This window comes from Seriola lalandi, unplaced genomic scaffold (genome assembly GCF_002814215.2).
Source record: "Seriola lalandi dorsalis isolate HSWRI2012SDOR001 ecotype SW California unplaced genomic scaffold, Sedor1 jcf7180002054916, whole genome shotgun sequence".
NCBI lineage: Eukaryota > Metazoa > Chordata > Actinopteri > Carangiformes > Carangidae > Seriola > Seriola lalandi.
Genome location: NW_019525468.1, coordinates 424,475 through 446,790, shown reverse-complemented (window position 1 = coordinate 446,790; position 22,316 = coordinate 424,475). Strand labels below are relative to the sequence as shown.

Sequence of the window (22,316 nt, the reverse complement as noted above, 5' to 3'; positions counted from 1 at the left end):
GGCGGTTAAGGGGGGGAGTGACATTAGGGTGATGGAGAGGGGAATGGAAAGGGCAAGTGGCAGTGAGATAGAGACAGAGAGAGAGAGAGAGAGAGAGAGAGAGAGAAGGAGGAGGACACAATGAATGGAAGAGAGAAGGAATGAGGGTGGGAGGCGGCAGAGGGAGGACTGCACTGGGCCTACTCCTGACAGGTTTGAACCTGCCTCAGCCCCCATTTTCCAACCCCAGGCAAGGTGACTTCATCTGTGTGTGTGTGTGTGTGTGTGTGTATGTGTGTGTGTATGTGTGAGCATGTATGTTTGTGTGTTATAAGACAGAATGAGCAAGCAAGTGCTCACGACACTACAATAATATTTAAATAACTTACAAACTCAGTTGAAAAAGATTTTTGTTTTACAGTTTTTACATAACTACAATTTATCGTGTGTCCTTTTTCTGCAATTATATTACGTAATCTCATATTTCACAGAAAAATTAAAACTTGATAATTTGAATGAGTCATCGCTGTCTTCAACAGTTTTGACCTCTCCTTCCTCCTTTCAGCAGCAATTGTACAAGATGAGCAGACTCAGCACATTTCCAGCAAAACCTTCTGTCAGAGTGGTTACATCAATCACAATGACGTCATCCTTAATACATAAATCCAACAACAGACCAGACAACATGTTGCCAATTTAAGACGGATTAATGTCTGTTGAAAAAAAAACAGTCTTTGGGGCAACGAAATTATAATGCTTTTTCCCGCCTCTTCCTCTGTCATTGCCTATAGACTCATGATCATCACAGCAATGATGATGAATGACATAACACACACAACTTTTAAAATCTCCCTGTGCTTGTGTGAATCACACAATGTTCAGTTTTAAAATAAATCAGCCAACTTCAGTTACTTACTACTTCTCTAAAGTTCCCATGTTTGGTGGATGAATGTCAACAACATCGAACCGGCTTGGAGCTCATTCAGCTCAAATTAAGCGGCGGTTCTGACCAGCAAGTCCTCCGACAGGCGGGCGGTCAGTGCCTGTATGTGTCTCCAGAACATGACCCGGTGTGTTTCCTTGCCCATAGCTCCAACCATAAAGCAACCTGTTCAACTCATAAACAAGCCCGGCACAGCTGTATGGAGGGTGCTGTCACACCCCCCAAATAGACACTCGCGCTCAACCCGACGTCCGCCTGGTGATGAGACTTCACCGGGACAGCTAGCCAAAAACTTGCCCCGTTAACTTTCCGGCACCGTTCAAAAAATGTTAGGTGTAAAAACAATTCCAGCAGACTATGGTTTAGAGTTAGGAGCGCGGTGGCTGCTCAGTTTAAAGTTTTGTGAATGAAAATAGATGAGGCTTACCTACAAGTAGAGCGGGACAAGCGGCGCTCCAGAGAGGAACCACGTTGGACTGGAGCGAGATTACAATACGTTCTATTTACAGAAGCATTACATCACCCTCCCGGTGACGTCACGTGGGATTCCTGAACTTCTAAATCATTGCGGTCCCGTACGGAGAGAGGGATTGAGGGGGGCGGGGTTACGACACCGGCCGGTAGGGGGACGGGACGGGACAGGACAGGACAGCAGCATGGTGGTGGAACTGGACCGACACAAAAACCAAGTCAGACACACCAGCGGCAACGTGACGGGACACGGGGCAGACCGGGTGGGCGGATGAGACCCAGTTTTTTTTTCCTACCCACTTTCAGTGTCTGTGCGAACGGGACGTCCCAGCGACTGTATCGAGTTAATGCGTTGAAATGAGTAATAGCCCCCAGAGTTCTGTTAAAAGTTTTCTGAAGTCTATGATCTCGTTGCGTTTAAGTTCAGATACAATTCTTATTACGAAACACAAACAGGCTTTGAGGAAAAATTAGGTCGAACTTTGTCTCGAAATGATGCCCATAAAAGAAACTGAGAAATTATGAAACTATGATTAAAGAACTAATGGCAGTGCTAATACGAGGCGACTAAGTAATGTTACCATAACGACAACAACAATTAACCATTTTTAATAAATTAAAAATACTTATTATTAATGTTAATAATAATCATCATCATCATCATCACCATAATAAATTGTGCAGTGACCCTCTGTTTTAATCTCTAATGAAGCAATATAATTGTACTGCCTCTCTACCCCACTATTTACTCTATCAAACACTCTCATTGAGATCAAGATCTCTTTTTCAAGAAAGACCTGAGAACAAAAACGTCTATAATCAGTCAACCATGCAACCAGCATAGCCTATAAGGAATAACAAATCTTAAGTCAGACAAACAACAATCAAGCCACAAACAGACTTAATATATACAATTTATATACATACAGGCCTAGCTATTGTATTGCAGTGATCATAAAATTCATTAGGGATTATAGAGCTTTAAAATCTCCAAGGGATGTGACAAGATTCCTATTGATAAAGTGTAACACTCTGTGATAGACTGGCTTTATTGTTACCATCAGTAGATCCACAGTTACACACTGGTTGCCATTGTGTGTTTAATATGATGTCATAAGTCATGATCAGGGCAAAGAGTTGCACGTTTGTGTAGAGGACACAGATCTAACACAGGGACTCTCTCACAGTTTAGTTGTCATTCATTGTGTTTTGTATTAAAAGAAGACTTTTTATTCTAGGATGTATAGTTTGGTGGTTTTCATTAGGGATTTCAAATATTTTTGTCCCCTTTAATGGTTTTCGGTCAAACTGCACTGATTTAATTTACTGTTTCTAAAAACATATAAATGACCACTGTTTGGAGATTTGTTATGTTATGCCATGAAATCCCACTGGCAATACAAAACACCAGGATTTCAGTCATTCACATCTCCAGTGAGCTAAGCCATGGAGTAATATCTCTGCCATGTTTGGTCAGGGTTTCCGGCACTCCAGCCGGGCTGAAGCTGAACAGAGGGATATGGTTTTGTTGTGGTTGAAGTGCAACATGGGACCGAACCCTTCTGACTCATCATCCACCAATCGTCTAAAGTATGCAAATTCTGGTAGCCGCGGCAACAAGAAGAAACAGGAAGTTGTGGTGATGTCACTCTGTGTTTTGAGCTCTTCCCCGTGTGGATGTGAATCACTGTGTTTTGTTTTCAGTGCAGATAGGGGATGTTTTACAGCGTGTGTGTGTGTGTCTGTGAAGAGTGCACAGTCACACTAAAAAGTGTATGACGGCAGCCAGGAAGTCTCCTGCTGGTGCCCTGGAGCAGACAATGCCACTGAGATTACAACTACCTCCATAACTCAGTGGCAATACCAGCCATTACCATCTGGCATCTTCACCTCAGCATGGCTTTTAACAGTCAGACTGGGAGCTTTTAGAGAGCTGCCTGCTCAGAGCTTGATGTCACCTTGGCTGTAGAAATATGGTGTTTCAGGTCAAAGGCCAAACAAACTTAGTGACCTCAATGTCCATGCAGCATTATGCTCACTGTGGCTACATCATTTATCTGGCTCAGCTGTTGACATGATACATTGTGGTTTCTGACTATTTCTATCCTTGAATTGAATTGAAGTGTAATGTGCGACTTAAAAGTAAATGGAAACAGACACTTTAAACAGCATCCAAGTATACAAGTTACAGTCATCCGATTATGTAATAGTTAGAGTTAAATTTACATCCAACTCTGCCCTCGCATGCAGATCCACTCACGAGCAACTCCACTGGTGTGCACCAAGCACACCATACAACATGTGTAAATTGGAGTTGAATGTTGGCCATTGCACCGGTTGGACTGTTTGTTTTCAGCGAAAAGAGCCTGATAATCAGAAAATCCATGCTAGTTTGAAATGTATCCCAAACTGCTGCATTGTGCGCCACCCACAGACCTCAGATCAGATGATGTCATGCACCATAAACTCTCTCTGTGTCTCTCCCTTTCTCTCTTGCATTTCACAACACATGCTAGCACTTCTCATTTACGTAATGGTTTTGGGAACTGCGTCACTGTCACAGGTCTGATACACCATGTGTGTGTAATGAGTGTGTTTATGTTGAGTGTGTGTCTACATGTTTGTGTGTAAGAGAGAACATCTGTGTTAGGCTGATGAAGTCACTGAATTTCTATACTGTACGTGTATGAGAGGCTGTGGAAGCTGGTGATGTCATGCTGTTTCTTTGAGTCTGTGTGATACTGATTGGTAGCAGTGAATCTGTATGTGTTTAGTATTTTGTGTGTATGTTGCTGTGTCTTATATGGTTGGGTAAACAGAAGGCAGTCAGAAAAAGAGCGAGTGTGCTCCCAGGTCTTAAAGTTGTTTGCTGAAGTCCCTGGCCAGTGGTTTATGACAGGCCATTTTAACGCTCGATTAACAGGTCCAACACAGGCCAGCCGGCCCTGGTTAGCCAACCCCAGTGATTTAAGGACATTCTCCTCTCTCTGGGAGCCACACACACATACACACATACACACACACCACAAAGTTCTCTCCCCATCACTGAACCATTATAGGGTAACATTAATCAGTAAACTTTATGGATAAAATAGATTCTTTTGTCAATGGGTTATGCAACACTTATCATTTATATATTGATACACACACAGATACATTTACAGTTGCAATATAACACCCCCTCATTTTTATTCCATTGTGAAATTAACTAACTTAGGCCAATGATAGAAAATAAACAATAATTTGAAATGTCAAAAACAACAAATGTTTTTCATATTTCCATAATTTCATATAGGTCTCTTTCAAAGCGGGTGCATGACATATTTTATAAACAACTCCAGCCCAAACAGGCACAAAAAAGTAAGGCAAGGCGAGTATTTATATAGCACATTTCATACACAAAGGCAATTCAAAGGCATAAAAGACACTAACAGAAATACAGCAGAAGGCATTTATGCTAAGCATATTACTAAAAATTTATATTTGGAAAAAGGGTAATCCAGCAACCATTTACCACGATGAATATAAAAAGAAGAATGTAGATTGTCAGCATCTGTCCTGTTCACAACCAGTTGTTATTCTGGGGCTATGATGCTGCTACTCCCATTTCCTAGAGTGTGGTCACCAAGAGCTTGGTTCCTCCTCCAGATTTCTATCCACATAGATGACACAGAGGATGACTGCTCAGGCCTATTAATTGGAAAGCTCTCAAGTCCTAATGGGACTCATATTTATTGTTTTATTACAGGCTGGTGCACAGGTTAAACAACATCTGTAGAACAAATGTACAGTATATTACCTGCCACAGGTGCTCTACAGTTGATGATTTCCAGTTCAAAAAAATGTTTCAGACATTTGTGATCTTTTTCATGATAATTCCTCACATTGATGGTGTACATCAGATTAATTCATAATAAATTTTATTTCGTACTTTTCCATACAATTTTTGGATGGCTGCTTAATTCCTCAGTGTACAGTGAGTTGGTGAGTTCTGGTCGTAATAAACACTGTTTCAATGTAAACAGGAATATGTCAATCTGTTAAAACAACAGATAGTGTAATACAAAAAATACAGTATATTACCTGGTTATATGGTAATCAGCATTTATATCAAATAATCCATCAAAGGAAATATTACACGTTTCTGATTTCACTAATATCTATTCCTTACATATGGATAATTGTGGCATTTACAATGAAAAATTTACATTGCTTTAGCTATAACCAAATAAATAAATAAATAAATAAAATATATGCATGTGTGTATGTGCAAAAAGAAAATATCTGAAAAAACTAATAAACATGATTACGTTTATAGACCTATGCAGTCTGGAGCACTCCGTGATTTGCATATATGCTAGGTGTTTCTTTGGTGTGTGTTAAGATTTAACTTTGATTTTTTTTTGTTTGATGTCATCAGTCAGGTCAGATCCCAACAGGTAGGCAGGTCGTGACGTAGCCTCCCACCAGCTAGCCCTCCTCCTCCCCCCATCCCCACCCCCACTGTCCCGCCTGCCTCCCAGCTGCGTCCGCCGCTGTCCTGTCTGTCCGCCCGGTGTCTGCTCCGCCGCTCGGCGCTCTGCCCCGCTCCCACCCCGGACCTGAAGCCTCTGCCTCCTCGTTCACCACCCCGGTTCCCTGAACCCCCCCGCCCTCCTCACCCGGTTAATGCACCAGCGCCGAAAACATGACGGGCATCGCCGCCGCTTCTTTCTTCTCCAATTCCTGCAGGTTCGGGGGCTGCGGTCTCCAGTTTGAGTCTCTCGCCGAGCTCATCGTCCACATCGAGGACAATCACATCGGTGAGTCGGGCCAGAGGGGGAAACGGAGCTAGGCAGCTAGCTGGTGTTAGCTAGCGTTCTAGCTAGTTAGCTAAACGCAGACAGGCTCGGGTTTGCATTCCGCTATTCCTTCTGCTCACTGCCCGTCGAGGGTCGTCGGCGTAGAGTTATTGAGCACCATGAGACTTTATTTCTTTCGAAAAACACTGCTTCCCTGTGAATTAAGTGGTCGTCTTTCTGTTTTATTGTGCTGTAGGTGTGATAATTACCTTTTGCAGCGGTAACTCGACTACGAGGGCCGCGTAGGTCTCATAGGTGTAACTAGCATCCCGACCAGGCAGCGGTTTCACAGCTAACATTGCAGAGGAGTGTGTTTACGTCGCCAGGCCCGATGCATTGCAGCCGGGGCTTCCCTCACACTGCTTGTGTATTGAGCTGCCTAAAAGTCTGTCGCTTTTGTCACCTCAGGTGTGTCAACTCGTCGAGACATCACCTTCTGCAATGCTTTCCGATTATGTTGGTGTCACTTAATTACCATTGACACTGTATCAAATGAAACCAAGATGCTGCAGACATTCAGCGACATAATTAGATCTTATTCCACATGCACAAGCTTCAACTTGTTGCTTATTAGATTTTCATCTGACAGTAAACCCTCTGATCACCACAATAATTGGGAATATGAACCTAATGCAAAAGATTTAACCCGTGGCAAAGAAATAAGATAATCAGCAGTGCTTTATTAAATTCATATATTTTATTTAGTTTTACTTGTTTATATTTAGGCTACCAGCATCACTGAATGTGACAAATAATGTGGTCATCACATTTCATTGTCATGAAAAACAAAGTTGATATTAACTTGTAATTAAAATGTCATAGCTGCAGATATAGCTGTTAGATGAGGGCTTAGTAAATAAAATCTTAGCAGTGTGTATGACTTGAAGTCATTAGCATTAAGTTTTTTATTTATTCTAATTTTAATTGATTACCATCAAATTACTCAAAAATCAGTTACAATGTTGATGTGGGCTAATCATTATTTGTGGTGTGTGTACATCATCAGGGGGCTATTTGAAGGGGGCGAGGCGACAGGGTGAGGGGGGTAAAATGGATGCTTCATTGAGCCTGTCTCCATGGCAACTGGCAGTCTCTAAAGGGGTTGGGGGCAGTATATTGGCTGAGCTATTGCACACCTGCTGTCTCACTAACAAAGAGCGCTAACCAAGCAGCCAGCTGTGGTGAGGACACCCAGCGTGTGATGTCACATCACATGTGGCCTGGGACTGATGTGCTGATGCTTAAAAAAGTGGTGAAGTTTTGTTTGACTGTGCTTGTAGGGGAAAGTGGAGCAGGGTGGGTGAATAGGTGGGTGGTGGTGTTGTTGTGGATCGCGCTTCATCCTACCGTATGCTCCAGGGATCTCTTCCAAATTATTCAAAGAGGGGAGAAATAAAGTCTGCCATTTTACTTATTTATTTATTTATTTTACCCTTCCTACCCTGACAAACACCTGTAGACCACGATGTTTCCCATAACTCTTTAGTGAACACATTTTAAAGGATCAAAACTGACAGAAAGGCAAGGATAGATATTGCTTTCTCAGTCACACAACCCAGACTGCACATCCACTGATATATGCCCCCATCTGGCTCTTAGCTTGACCTTTGACCCCAACCGTCAGCTCAACAGAATGGTGGTTTACTAGTCAGATCACTTGAATTAATGAGTTGCCCTCCTGCTTGCTTTATACTGCGGCTGGTCATCAGCAGTGTCAAGATCACACACGGTCTAATCAATACTGCGCGCAGATCAGTTACCACAGGGATAAGTGTGACAGATGGAGGGGATTGAGGTGAGAGTGTGGGAGATGGGGGGAGGTAGTGGCATTTAGCTTTGACTCCTCTTTGGTTTTGAAGTGGTGCGATGGGGTGTGATCAATAATCAATCAAAAGATAAGCTAATTTGATCCTCCTAGCATCTTCTCATGAGATGTTGGATAAGCTGTTTGAGGATTTGAAGATAACAGATTGCCTTGATTTGTGCTCTGTCCTGCAGTGTGCAAACAGATTACAAAAAAGACGGTGCTACCCATAATTCAGATAATCTAGAGGTGATAACAGGCTTGTGATAGCAGACATAAATAGCGGTAAAAGTGAGTCAGTGGGTCTGAGGTCAGGGTGCAGATATCAGTGTGTGCCTGTGCCAGAAACATTTGGTCATTATCATAGACTGTGCTGCCCTCTTCTGGCAGGACATCCCATGTGCTGCATAGTCAAAAAAAAAATCAGATTTTGGTTGAGACGTTGGTTTGGCACCGTGTTTATCTCAATTATCTCACCTTGTTACTTATTTGGACTCCTGCCTGCTCTGACACAGCACACAATAGCTGGCAGCAAAAAGACCAGATGATCCTGTCGTGATCCTTTCCGTGACAAAAAGGGGTAATGTGTGGGTCTTCAATTCTGACCTCATCCCAGACGATAGGATAGCAGCCCTCCAATAACATGCCCGCACTGTTTATATCACTGCTGAATACAAGAGGAAATGGGTTAGGTGAACTGTGTTTGGTGTGGTGTTTGGTTGTTGTCGAAGGCTTTGTGCTGTGACTCTAGGTAAGGTCTGAGGAATGCAATGATGTCAGGCTTGTTTGCCTGCGTGCGTGGCAGCAGTGCGTTGTGTTCTCACCTGCACAAGCACATACCTGCCTCTTACCTCAACAAATAGGTGCAGGGAGGGAGGAAGGGGAGGTAGATAGAGATTAAAAGTAGGGAAGAGGTTTGAAAGAGAAGGTTAAGAAACAAAAAATATGGGGGCGAGAAGAGGGAAATCCCAAACATCTCAGATTTGTTTGGACAGATTCTTTTTTTTCATCTGGATTTGATTTTATAGCTGGAATCTGAGCTGTGACTTGAGTCAAGCCAGCATTGTGTTGTAATAATGTAGGGTCTGCCTAAGCATGCTGATAATGAACATGCAGTAATTTTAAAAGGCGCAATCACTCAGCCCACAGGGTTAGTTTGGCTGTAGCATTTTATCAGCCCTGGCTCAAAGAAAAGGCAAATGCAAACACAATATGGTGAAGAAGGTGTTAACTGTCTGACATTAACAGAGAGGAAAACCCCTTTCCAGCTGCTATTAGTTTTTTTTAATGAGGATATAAATGCATGACTAAGGAGTTATGAGGTGAATTACCAGAAATGGTCTTTGTGCAGTGTTTGTGTCTTTGATGATGCCAGTAGAGCTGGGTAAGAATTAATCATTTTGTGATATGATTTTCAGAGTTGAAATGATTAGTCAATTAATTGATAAGTTGACAGGCAGAAAATTAATTGACAATTGTAATTTTTCAAGCAAATTTTCAAAACTTTCTCTGGTTCCAGCATCTTGAATGTGAATAATTGCTGCTTTTCTTTCTCTTACATGACAGCAAAATGAATATGGACAGCTAGCTAGCTAGCTACGTCATAATATTCTCTTGCAGTTCTCAGTTTGCCAAATCAGCGAGCAAAAATGTAAACATGAATAACTGTTAGACATAAGAGGAGTTTGGTGTCATGTGTCACAGTTCATTGCTTTGATTTTAAATTAGATTATTTTACATTTTGCGATGCAAGTTGTGTTTATTTTTCTTATGAAGTTATGGGGCAGTTATTTTATCTATAAACTGTCAGAAAATATTGAAAATGGCCACCACTATTTCCTAAAGTCCAAGATGATGTCTTTAAATTTTTCGTTCTATCTCACCGATAGTCTCAAACACAAAAATAAATAAATTCACAGATCAACTGTCATGATAATGATTAAAACTTTAGATTCCACTCCCAGATGCCAGCTTGTTTCTCATCCCACTTTCAGAGGTGTGACAGGGGAAGGGGCGTGTGTTTGTGCGTGTGAGAGAGTGTGTTCACCATACTTACTAAATGACCTGTCAGGGTGTAGTGGAGCAATTAGTGGACTGGCATCCTAAACTGGAAACTACAGCCCTTCTATTTTCACACTACACACACACACACACACACACACACACACACACACACAGTCACACGGATCACCTTTCGGAAGTCACAGGGCCCGAGCGGCCAACCAAGCCCCGGGAAGTGTAATTACAGAGAAGTTTGCTTTTCCCCCACCCATATCCCCCCTGCTCCCTCTCCTCCTCCCCCTCCTCTCCTCTCCCTCCATCCGGTTGCCTGCTGCTCTAGAAACACTTTAAAATGCTCTCTGTGGCTTAATTAGCAGCCTGCAAAACAAGCCATGCATTCTTGGCCTGGTTTCAACACATACACACACACATTCACAGAGCCATACACATGTTCACATGCAGTACATATGGTCACATTGTATTCAGCAGGGGGCAGCAATGTGCCGCCGGTGAGAGATGGATGTCTGTGGTGAAATACTTGGAGGAGCTGTTGATTGGTGCTGCTTTTAATGACAGGAATGCTAATTAGGGAGATATTTATAGACCCTGGAGACTCTGCAGTGTCTCAGACCTGCAGCACACATGTACTGAAACACGCAAATATGTGAAAACACACAGAGTAGGTTGTTTAATATAAAGCTTTGGAATTAAATCAGTGAAAGTTGATATCCATGTAGTTTTTTCCGTGTGTGTATGTGTGTGTGTCTGTGTGGAGGTTCCCATCCTGCTCCATTAGCTAGATCAGCAGCGTGTTAGCTTCCTGTCCTGCTAGGTGAGCGGAAGTCATAAAACCAGTGAACATTTACTGCAGCGCTCTCTGTGCACCTGGCTTACCCTATTTCCACCAACACCACACCTCCCCCCCTTCCTCTACACACACACACACACACACACACACACAAAACGACACATTAACTGATCACGAAAATAATCACTAGTTTATGATACCAATCTTGAAATTTGCTGGTCTTCAAAGCAACAACACATCTAAGTTTCTGAGCTTGTTTTAACATTCTAGTGAAACGAGCAGTGAATGCCTACCTTTTTGTTCATTTCCATATTACATACCTGATCTACATCAAAAGTTTTACTATTGATTAATCTTCAGATTGAGAGAAATTAATCAGTCCTAAATATATTCAGTTGACTATCATAAAATGAGGAAACGCAGCAAATTCCCACATTTGAAAAGGTGGAACAATAAAGATGTCAAACATGTGTTGTTTGTTGTTAAACACGCTATCTTTCATTTTTTTTCTTGATTGTAAATATCTGGAGAGAGTCAGAGTTATATTAATGTTTAATAATAATTTACATTGTAGTAGATAATTCCCTAGCACTGCTACAAAAAGGCTTCAACTCAAGGATTTGCAGAAGGACGATGGTGGGTGACGTCCCAAGACTTAGCCTTGCCAATGCTGTAGGTCGAGGCGCACGTGTGTGTGTGTGCGCGTGTGTGTGCGTGTATGTGTCTGTATGTAGAGAGCTCTGGTCTCTACATCTGAGCAGCAGGTAGGATTATTAAGTCTCAGCTATAAAAGACTGTCAAAGACCACCTCTGTGGACCACCTCAGGTGTGTGTGTGTGTGTGTGTGTGTGTGTGTGTGTGTGTGTGTGTGTGTGTGTGTGTGTGTGTGTATATATTTGTGTTCAGGACTCAGGACTCTGGTCTGTACAGCAGCAGTAGTGTGCATTTTTGTCCTGGGTTGTTTTCTTGTTTGCTGCTCTCCTTGGTGTTCTTCTGCACTGTGGGAAGTCTGCATTCTTTTTTAATTATGAGGTGTGAAAGCCTGAAAACCAAAGGGCTGAGAAGGCCAGCACGCAAGCACACACACACACACTTGGGATTAGTGGGAGGGAGTGTCCAGGAGTGTGTTGTTAATTGTTGCACAGAGATGATCCAGTTCCTGGATCTAAATTGCAATACATCTGCTAGCCATTACATACACAGCTTCAATTATGCCTACATACACACACACTCTCACACAGACATGGACATGCACGCCATGGCATAAAACTACAAGTTTTTTAGTTAGTATCCTTCTGAATGTTCCCCTGTTGAACACTTGATGGCACCGGTACTTCACAGATGCATCCAGGCGCAGTGTTTTCATGCACACTTGCTCCTGTTTTCCAGGGGGTGGGAAGGTGGGGCTTTGAAGTTAACACTGCTTCCCTCAGGCAGTGGAAGTTGCCTACTGTAGTGTTACTGGCGTAGCAAGTCAACTGGAAAAAGCGTGAGCGTGTGTGTTTTCGAGTAATACACTATGTACATTCATCACAGCCCCCAAGTCACTCTTTCAACCTCAGACAAATTTCCTCTTTGCCACATTCAGTCCCTGCCGATGATTAAGCAGACTTGGGTCACTTAGGGAAAGACACTAAATTACTAAATTAGGGAGGGCTTGGCACTGGTGTAATAATGCGCTGCTTATGAAAGTATTTGAAATGTATCTGAAGCTGCCATGTAGCACAGACTAACACAGAGAATGCAGTGTGGGAAACATCCAGTAAGCTATCAGCCAGTCTGGCAGGAAGAATAGATGTATGAGTCAGATACATACTAAGAGTATTCACACAACATTTTCCCTCCACAGAGAGCAGTGATTAATCTGAATGTCTCTTTCTCTCTCTCTCTCTTTCTCTCTCTCTCTCTCTCAGACACAGATCCGCGAGTTCTGGAGAAACAGGAGCAACAGCAGCCCACCTATCTGGCCCTAAGCTACATAAACAGGTACACACACATTCACACACACTTAACCCAAAGGTGTCCGTCTATAGAGGGCAGCATTGCTCCACCAGTGAAAGCCTGTTGGTGTGTGTGAGAGTTCATGTGGCTTGCGGGGAGCAGCTCAAAGTTGCTGATGTCTTCCCATAGACACAGCAGTGACTCATCCACAGACCGGCACAGAAACACCACACAAGACAGTCACTCCTGACTCCCTGCTCTGCAAGCGGCTCGACCAAAGGCGGCGCTTCAGGATTACAGCGTGTGTGTTGTTATGCGGTGGTGGTGTCACGTCCCACTTAATGTCCCATTAAATCACTCCAAGATGCAACATTGAGAAAGATAACAGGAAAACATAGAGAGAGAAAGAGAGAGTGAGGTTTGTTTTCTGTGGTAATTGTCCAAGTGGCGAGGTTGTAAATGTCATCTGTATTTACTGAACAATGTTGTGATGACTGTATATTTAAGGGGCAGTTCATTCAGCAGCTGAATTATGTTTTGGTAAAGCTCAGACTTCCCTTTCAAATCAACAGTCTACAGAACAGCCATAATTATAGCAACAAATGACACTATAGAAAGTAACAAACACAAACAAGTAGTAGTAAGTATAAAGAATATCACAAACAGTAGGGCTTTGTTAAGGCATAAATACACTTATTTATAACTTGAACCATAATATATTTTACTCACCAAGGAAATTGCTGACTGCATTTTTAAAAAGAGATTAGACAGTTGATCAGGTTTTAAACAAACCTGCATCTTTTTAGGAAAGAAAACAGAGGTGATTGGTAAGATGATTACAGTTTAAAGACTGACTTCTTAGTTTAGTGTTCTTGTAGCAAACTTGCCATAGTTGTGGCAAGTAGGGATTATTGCTAACATCTCAGGTGTGGTCGCTTATTGTTTTACCTCCAAGTGTTTTTGATAACCTGGATACTTTCATGACCCATATGACTTCATTGTAGTGACATCTGTCTGTTCCATGATCTCAACAGTATCATAACTGTTAAGGATGGCCAAAACCAAAAAAATAAGACCCAAGCTGAAATAAACCGGAATGCTCCTCTAAGTCATAAACAATAATCGAAAGAAAAATTGAAAGATCAAATGGGAATTTTTGGAATGACATTTGGATATTTAGTGGCTTGGAAGGATGAGATCATTTGTTTCACCAACATTGCCTCCATTTATAAGTTGACGTCAACATCACTGTCACGTGGAAGGTTTGTTGGTGAATAATATTAGATGCAAGGACTAGAGCTTGACTGATAATATGATGATGATGATGATATTATCTTATTGCAGTATCTTTCAGTAGGCACAGTATTATCATTAAATACGGTAGTTTGTTCACTAGGGAGTATCAACAAATTGATTTTTCAAATGTAAAAAAAAAAAAGCAAAAACCTAAAGAATCCTTATCAAGAGTGTTTGTTATAGAAAATTATGATCAGCCGATAAATTGTTACCATATTTTTTTGAATTCCCAAATATCAAATGGGCAGAAAAAAAAGTGTCAGTTGGATTATAGGGGGACTCATCACAGATTTTCGTCCCGTCAGGTTCATGACGGATGCGGCACGCAGGGAGCAGGAGACCATGAAAAAGAAGGCCACGCCCAAACTGTCCCTGTCCATCACGGGTGGGGTGTCCAGGAACAGCACAGCCACGCCTCCTCGCCACACCAGCGGTAACCTGACGCCTCCTGTCACGCCCCCCATCACCCCTTCCTCCTCCTTCCGCAGCAGCACACCTACAGGTACGACAGGTGTGTGTGTTGAAATGTGTGTTTGAGAGTAAGACAGATGGATTGCTTATATGTGTTGAGTGAATGGAGGTGTTGAAACTAATGCAAATGAACCTTACTGTTAGTAACAGAAAAAGCTTAGAGTTACGGTTGTGCCATCGGGAGCATATTCATCAAACTCCGGCAGTGCTGATGAACAAACGAAGGAGTTTGTAAGCTAAATGGAATGCAGCTTATTTCATACCTGGTCACTGAGCAGGAAAATTCAAAACATAACTTCAGATAATTTGCCAAGAGCGCATGCGCCAGCTCACCTTTTATTTAGCAATGTAACCTGTAAATAGAAACCACAAATTTTTCACTTTTAACCATAAAAAGCTATTGTGTAATAGCTTGGAAATGTTTCATGGCAGTATTTCCTCAATTTTTTAAATCATGAGGAAAAATCTTCTTCCAGAGTAGAAAGTGGAAGAGGCTAAAACCCCAACAACTGTCTGCTGCTGCTGTATGTATGTATGTATGTGTGTGTGTTGTTTTGTGTGTTAGATTAGGTGGCTCCTGCAGTGAGCAGACCAGTCAACACTCTGCTAATTACATAGCAGCTGTCACGCTGTGTGTTCGCATGGGGCCGTGTGTTGCACAGCCCAGAAGCAGATGTCCAATTCCAGCCCAAATGGTTCCAAACGTAGCGTTAGGTCTGGGCTTATACACCAGCATGGCTACACATGCACGCACGCAGGCACACACACACACACACACACACACACACACACACACACACACACACACACACACAACACAAACACATGCACACGTACACACGCCCTCTTTCAACATGTGCCAGGGTGCCATCCATTTCCTCATGCTGAGGTGCAGCATTTCCTGTGAGATGGTGGGGGGTCAGTAGGCCTTTATGTGTGTTTGTGTGCGTGTGTGTGTGTGTGTGCCTGAACATTTCAGTGATGTGTCATGTGGATGCTTGTGTGTGTGTGTGTGTGTGTGTGTGTGTGCGCGCATGCATGTGAGTGGAAAATGTTCTGCACTTAGCAAAGCACTTTTTCCAGGCTGAGCAATGGGGATCACTCCCACTTAATGATCTCTTTCTCAGTGCCAATCCCTGTGTTTTGACTCACAGGCACACACACACACACACACACACACACACACACACACACACACACGCACACACACACACACACACAAACACACACAGAAGCAGATACACACATGCAAACCACTGCTGTTTTGTCTGAGCAGTGCTTTCATTTACAAGTGGACCGCTAATCCATCAAAGTAGGAGCAGGATACAGAGAGATGTATTAATAAACAGTCATATATCATTTCCATTTGGTAAAGTCCCAGGGCATTTTGTCCTTTTGGGTAAAAACTCACACATATTTCATCCGAGGATGACTAGATAGTTTTGTTCTACATCCTCTATGTGTCTCCAGGCAGTGAGTATGATGAGGAGGAGGTAGACTATGAGGAGTCGGACAGTGACGAGTCGTGGACCACAGAAAGCGCCATCAGCTCCGAGTCAATCCTCAGCTCCATGTGCATGAACGGAGGAGAGGAGAAACCGTTCGCCTGTCCCGTCCCTGGTTGTAAGAAGAGATACAAGGTAAGGCTACACCAGAGGACAGAGACAAAAGTCACACCCACAGGACACACTAGAGCTTTTGTCTTAGTATCACATGGCTGGACATAATGCTTGAAAAAGCATGTTATAAATCCAGAATAATGATTGGAAGCTGTGATAAATATATCACGACAAATTTGTTTTGGTTGAATTTATGTACAACTGTTCACAAAAACCTCTTTCAGCTTGTCGTGCCTGCTCTTTAACGAATGGACAGTGTGGGAATGTTGCCCTTTAATACCCTTTTCAAATTAAAACAGTGACGTGGAATAAAGCCACATTTATTAGTGATCTGAATGAGCCCACATATGTTATCTAACGTGGTTTACCCACCGTGCCTCTCTCCATGGTCTGACATTGTTTAGCTTTGATACAACAAGACTAAGAGTCTACAGCCATACTAGCAGCTTTGAGACGCTCTACCAAGGCACAGATCACAGATGTCAACCTCATGGTGGCGCCAGAGGAAAAGTCAGGGTATCACCAAAGTCATAAGGACACAGTGTCCTGGAGCGACAGACGTCAGTAGAATATTTCATGGCAATTGATTGAGTAGATTTTGAGATCTTTCAGTCTGGACCAGAGTGGTGGATTGAACAACAGACCAACATCGTCATCCTTACAGCTACACTGCTAATGTGGCCAATGTGGCTAAGAAAGGTTTTTGTGATAACTTAAGAGTTACTATAGAATGCTTGTCTTGTCTCAGGTCCTTGAACATGATGTATGTTGAATGTGACTTGATGTTTATTATTCAAAAGGAGACAGAAGAAAAAGCTTCAAAAAGTTCCTCGAACGTGCAAATGTGTAAACACTGCAGTGAAACTTTTTTTTTTTAATGCATTTAAGAAGTGGTGAACTCTGTTAAGCAAATATGCAAATGGTAATGTCCGTGACTTGATTGCAGGACTGGGATTGGAGGACTGGGATTGCGTCTGTCTGTCTGTCCCAGTTTGTGTCTGCATTAAACCATTAAACCACTTAGAGACAGTGCTTTGGGGTCTAACATGATGGAACAGTTTATGAATTGGTCTCTAGGATCAATTCCAGAACAGTCTCTAAGAACAAATTGGGGATTTTGCATGAGGTTAATGGTCTACCTAATGGGCATAATAAACTACAGGTTGACAGTAGTCTTTTACTCAAATTGTGGATTGATCCTGTGTGTAGTATGCATGTATTCTTTATTGAATATGATTATAGTGATTTGTATTGAACTGTAACCATAACCAGACTGCATCCATGTTCAGTACTGCATGTTAAACAAGGGGTTTGACATGCAACACGATTTAATAGAAAGTGGTAAATGTAACCCTTTGTAACACCCTTCCTTGTCTATCTCCGTATCCCTCTTCTCCCCGTTCCCATCTCAATAGAATGTGAATGGCATCAAGTACCACGCCAAGAACGGCCACCGCACGCAGATCCGTGTGAGGAAACCTTTCAAGTGTCGCTGTGGCAAGAGCTACAAGACCTCGCAGGGGCTGAGACACCACACCATCAACTTCCACCCACCTGTCTCCACCGAAATCCTGCGCAAGATTCAAGGCTAGAGACTGTGGTCACGCCAGTCAACTGCCCCAAACATAGCCCTGTTCTATCCTGACTTTTCCTTACCCAACCCTTTTTATACCCATCCCATACACTAAAGGATCAAGTGCATGCTTTAAGTTGTTTTTATTATTATTTTTTTTTTTTTTTCATCTTTTTGTTGGTTTGTGTTACATTATTTTTTCTATCCATGTTATATCACTTGTATTTTTGAAAAAAAAAAGTATCTTTGTAGTATTTTTATTGTACATTTGCACATTCGTATATGCTATCACGTTATTTTTTTTCTATTGTTTGACTTACATAAGGTGCTAACTGTAAAAAACAACAGAAAGAAAAGACAAAAAAAACAAATGGAAGAAGAGAGAGGAAACGTAAAGGGAGAAAGTGAAACAGGAAGTGCAACCAAGCCCTGCCCCCATTTTCCCACTCGTCTGTGAGGGATGAAGTTGAGTTTAGTGCTGATCTGAGCTCAGTTGTTCTTACACTCCTCCGTGAGATGCAGTCTGCTGAGCTTAGGTCTGTGCCTTTACAGCAACTTGTGGGGGTTTAAGTGCGAGAGTTAAGTTATACTTTATATAGATATATTGATATATATAAACAATAGACAGATATGTATGTGTACATAAAAATATATAAGTATTCATGAGCATATACATAAATAGTTACACTTTATTTTCAAGCTTTATTTTATATATTTTGTCAGTGTTTTAGATAGTGTTTTTTTTCCAATGTATCAGTAAGTGTTCCTTTCATCCCCTATTTGCTGAGACGGCCAGTTTTTGTCACCTCAGAGGGCAAAGGTCAAACAGCTGGCTGACTTTTTTTTTCGTTTTCTCTCACACATCCTAGAGATTAGGAGCTAATACGCCTTTCAGTTTGACACACTCTGAATGCGATATTTCACTGTTGATCAGGAAGAGTATTTGTACAAAGGCCAGGCCAATAACCCACACCTTAAAGATTTCATCCCCACAGAAAGCCATCCATGTATTTCATATCTCCAGTGTTTCCTCATTCAGAGTGCCAGAGCTGTATTCAAGAGACTTAGCCTTGAAATCAGGTTAAGCATCATAATGTATTCCAGTTGCCAATATCTTCGTTGTTTTTTGTTTTTTCCATGATCGTTGCCATCAGCTCTCCACTGCCAAACATTGACCATACCATGTGCCTGATGAGGGAGGGAGGGAGGGAGTTGTGATGGTTTCAACCAGGAGGTCGCCAAACGTGTGGCAATGGTTTTCTTGTTCGTCGCGCCTCCGAAATGTGCGGATGAGTGGATGTACGTCGGCGGAATGTCTTTGCGCATGCTTTCTGTGTCGTTACGCGAGAAACAATGTGTGAAAGAAGAGGGTGGGTTTGTATTTGCAAGAGATTACCACCTACAACCTGTCATTTGTGTGTGTTGTAGACAACAACATTCCAGTTCATTGTACGCATGGATGTGTGTGATGTGTATGAGTGCTGTGTGTGCGTGTGTGTGTGTGTGTGTGTGTGTGTGTGTGTGTGTGTGTGTGTGTGTGTGTGTGTGTGTGTTTTCAGCAGTATCCAAGTCATCAGCCTATAGTTACTGTTAGAGTTACTGTGTTTAGTGTGTTTAAGTGCCAGGCCGCTGGTTCGACTCCTGTGGAGCAGGATGGTCGGCTTGCTGGCTGGCCGGCTGGTAGCGTTGCGTCATGTAGTGTTTTTGCCCCTGACTGGGATTTGATCATTCATTGCCTCTAGAAAAACAAGAGTGGTGCAGTGCAGCGCCGCGTGCCAAGACACATGACATCATTTCCCTCATCACGCACAAAGTTTGAGCAGAAAGCTCAAAGTGTGAGCTTTTCTCTTCTTTTCATTCGGTGGGTACCGTGGCCCTCTGACATGCACACACCCTCCTGTCCTCCTAGCTGCTGTTGCCATGGAAACCACTGGGTTAGCATGGCAAGGAGACCTTTGTTTGTTCTCTTCTCAAGACTTAATTTTTCATTGTCTTTACAAAGCAGGTACCAGAAACAACATTAAAGAAACAGTTGTTCCATAAAATGATTTAGCCCCATAATTTCTGTTTTAATATCCTGTTCTGATTATAGTAATCACTGTGCATCTGTGCTTGCAATGCCTTGAAGTAGTGTGCTATCTAACAAGCAAGCACAAATGTTGCCTGAGAGACATCCACGTCTATTCTGAAGCACCAATAAGTGAACTAAGATCTGTAAAAATCTTGGTATCAGTTTCAAAGTACATCTGTGGGCTTACTCCCCTGAAGTAACCCTGAGATAATGGTGTGCGTGTGATAGAAATGCTTCATTCCTGACTGTCAGTGTAAGGGGAAGAGTGTCTGTGGCCAGGATCAGAGCACAGGCAGTCCAAGATGGACGGAGACTGAGAGTCTCCCATTTGAGCTCTGTCACACTCGTAAAACCATCCCTGCTTCACGGACACTGCCGTCACCATGGCAATAGTTAGATCTTTACACAGGGGCCATTGCAGTATTAAACATATGGGAAAGGAGGAGCGGAGGCTGTGTGCAGGTGGGGGGGGGGTGAGGGAGGGATTTCAATATACCATGTACAGTGAATGTATTGTAACGTGTGTCTGTTGTCAAGTGCTTTTAAATTATATTTTCGTATGTAATGTGGAGACCAATGTTTCCTTTTTGTATGGGGGAACAACAGGTTGTGAGCAGAGTGACTTGTAAATGATGTCAAACTGTCTTTCTATATAAAAGAGAAGCTGCTTAAATGTAAACACGAAATGACAATAAAAAAAAATAAAATAAAAAAAAAAAAGCAAAATAAAGTAATAAAGCTCTGTAGCTGAGACTGATGGTGGAGTTCTTTCTTCCATTTTCAACCCAAAAAATGAAATACAACAGTTAGTTAAATGCATTTAGACAAGCTTACTTTATTCATAAAGATTTTTGCAGTACACACTTAAACCATCGTCCAGACATTCTCACGTGAAAAGGGCTGCATCGGACATACACGCACACACATTTGCCTTGTGATTACTGGGCATGTGCAATTTTTAAAGCCTGAACACAACACTGTCAGGGGTTACTTTGTAATGACAGAAAAAAAGACAAGTGGTGGTATGGAGCCCTGTGGGGAGACACGTATAAATGACATTCACTCATGAGGGCTAACATGGAGCTGCGCACAAAGCAATGACGTTTCACAGTTCTAACTTTAAAACGTGGAAGTACTTAACAATAAAAGTGTCTGTAACTCAGTGTCCTGCAGTCTATTTACCTTGAACATGGTACAGTATCCCCCAGCCCAGCTTTTTTACTGACCGACCACAGACTAGAAAGTGCACACCAGGAAGTAAAACATCATTGGTCCGTCATTCTTTCATCACTAAAACATGAGGGAGGTAACAGTGAGGGGAGGCAGGGTCACGACAGCAATTCACAGGTCTCTCCACAACTTATACTTATTTTCATATGTACAGTACATTCAGAATAAAGCCTTATTTAGTGCAGATACATGAAATCATAGTGCTGTTGTTGTTGAAACCATCTGACGTCTTTGTTCGTAAAACACTATCATACGTACAGTAGCTCGGGAGAAATCAAAGATCACTTCCCAAGTCAAAAAAAAAAAAAAAAGAAAATCTCCACCACACCCTTCTTCAGTTATATATATACACACACACACACTCACACACGCACACGCACACACAATCAGTTGACTCTTTAAGATGTCACATATTCAGATCATTCTGCAGTTACACTAAAAAAAATGTTTCTTATCTTTTCTGCCTTTCCGCGATTTGAATCAGAATTAAAAGTTGAAGTACTGTCCTGGCTGCTTTACCACAAGAGACTCCTACTTACTGTAAAGAGATATTCAGGGTAGTGAAAGAACAGGGACATTAAGATACTAGAATGCTTTTTTCTTCCAATCCCTGGTTCAAAGCTCCTGCTACAATTCACTCTTTTCACTTGATCAGCTGTAATTTTGTAGTGTTGAATTGATTTTGAACACAGAATAAATGCATGCACTTCCAATGGTGCTTTAGTCCCTTGAAGCATAAAGATGAGCATGATAGAAAAGTAAAGGACCGTGGCACTGTTCCCAAGTGTTAATGATCCTTTTACCCACTGTGCATTAAAGTGAAAGCTACTCTACTAAATAAACACCTTGGTGGAGTAGAACAAACTCTGCTTCCTTTCAGAGGCGAACTACATTCTTTCTAACCTTTAAGATTGCAAAGAAAGTGCTAGTGATTGTATATTAACAAGACAACCGAACCCCAATTAAAAATGAACTAATAGCTGACAACACATTTACCCATACAGTGTGACAGAATTCTAGGTTTGCCCTCGAAATCCTTCATTCGATCTGCTCAAAGTTGAGCACGTGGCCGTCAAAGTGCGTGAGGACGTGCCTCTCGAAGAGCTGCTGCTGGCAGTTGAGGGGGAACTGCTCGGAGCAGACGGGGCAAACCTTCCAGTGGCTCTCAACGTGCTGCTCGAAGCTGCGCTGCTCAAAGTGGGGCGGGAAGATCACCTCGCATAGTGGGCAGCGCTTGTGAACGTCATTACTGGGAAAAGAAGGGGGTG

At 42.3% G+C, this 22,316-nt stretch overlaps 3 protein-coding genes across 7 annotated transcripts in view; 1 reads left to right on the top strand and 2 right to left on the bottom strand.

Moving 5' to 3' along the window:
* LOC111673321 (cyclic AMP-responsive element-binding protein 5-like) overlaps positions 1-1,413 on the bottom strand; it is a 17,879-nt gene extending 16,466 nt beyond the window's left edge. For 2 of the 5 annotated variants that reach the window (XM_023431067.2, XM_023431063.2), the window contains exon 1: positions 1,350-1,413. The gene's annotated coding sequence lies outside the window, so the exon portion shown is untranslated. Of the gene's footprint in view, positions 1-895; positions 1,188-1,349 lie in introns of those variants that run through there. The other 3 variants (XM_023431065.2, XM_023431068.2, XM_023431064.2) reach the window with 3 other exon arrangements.
* Positions 1,414-5,901: 4,488 nt separating this feature from the next.
* On the top strand, positions 5,902-18,118 carry jazf1a (JAZF zinc finger 1a). Its single transcript, XM_023431057.2, has 5 exons — positions 5,902-6,195; positions 12,761-12,833; positions 14,390-14,586; positions 16,026-16,195; positions 17,590-18,118. Exons 1-5 carry the CDS (start codon positions 6,081-6,083, stop codon positions 17,764-17,766), a joined length of 732 nt encoding a protein of 243 aa, XP_023286825.1. The 5' UTR covers positions 5,902-6,080; the 3' UTR covers positions 17,767-18,118.
* A 2,510-nt stretch (positions 18,119-20,628) lies between these two features.
* Positions 20,629-22,316, bottom strand: part of tax1bp1a (Tax1 (human T-cell leukemia virus type I) binding protein 1a) — a 21,199-nt gene continuing 19,511 nt past the window's right edge. Inside the window, exon 17 of the mRNA XM_023431056.2 lies at positions 20,629-22,297. Coding sequence (XP_023286824.1) covers positions 22,087-22,297 — 211 coding nt within the window. The 3' untranslated portion in view covers positions 20,629-22,086. The remainder of the gene's footprint in view (positions 22,298-22,316) is intronic.

Bases quoted from the DNA above. Each gene is read 5' to 3' on its own strand.
- jazf1a (XM_023431057.2), top strand. From the start codon at position 6,081: ATGACGGGCATCGCCGCCGCTTCTTTCTTCTCCAATTCCTGCAGGTTC. The intron at 6,196-12,760 runs GTGAGTCGGGCC...TCTCTCTCTCAG, and splicing joins CATCGAGGACAATCACATCG to ACACAGATCCGCGAGTTCTG. The intron at 16,196-17,589 runs GTAAGGCTACAC...CCATCTCAATAG, and splicing joins GTTGTAAGAAGAGATACAAG to AATGTGAATGGCATCAAGTA.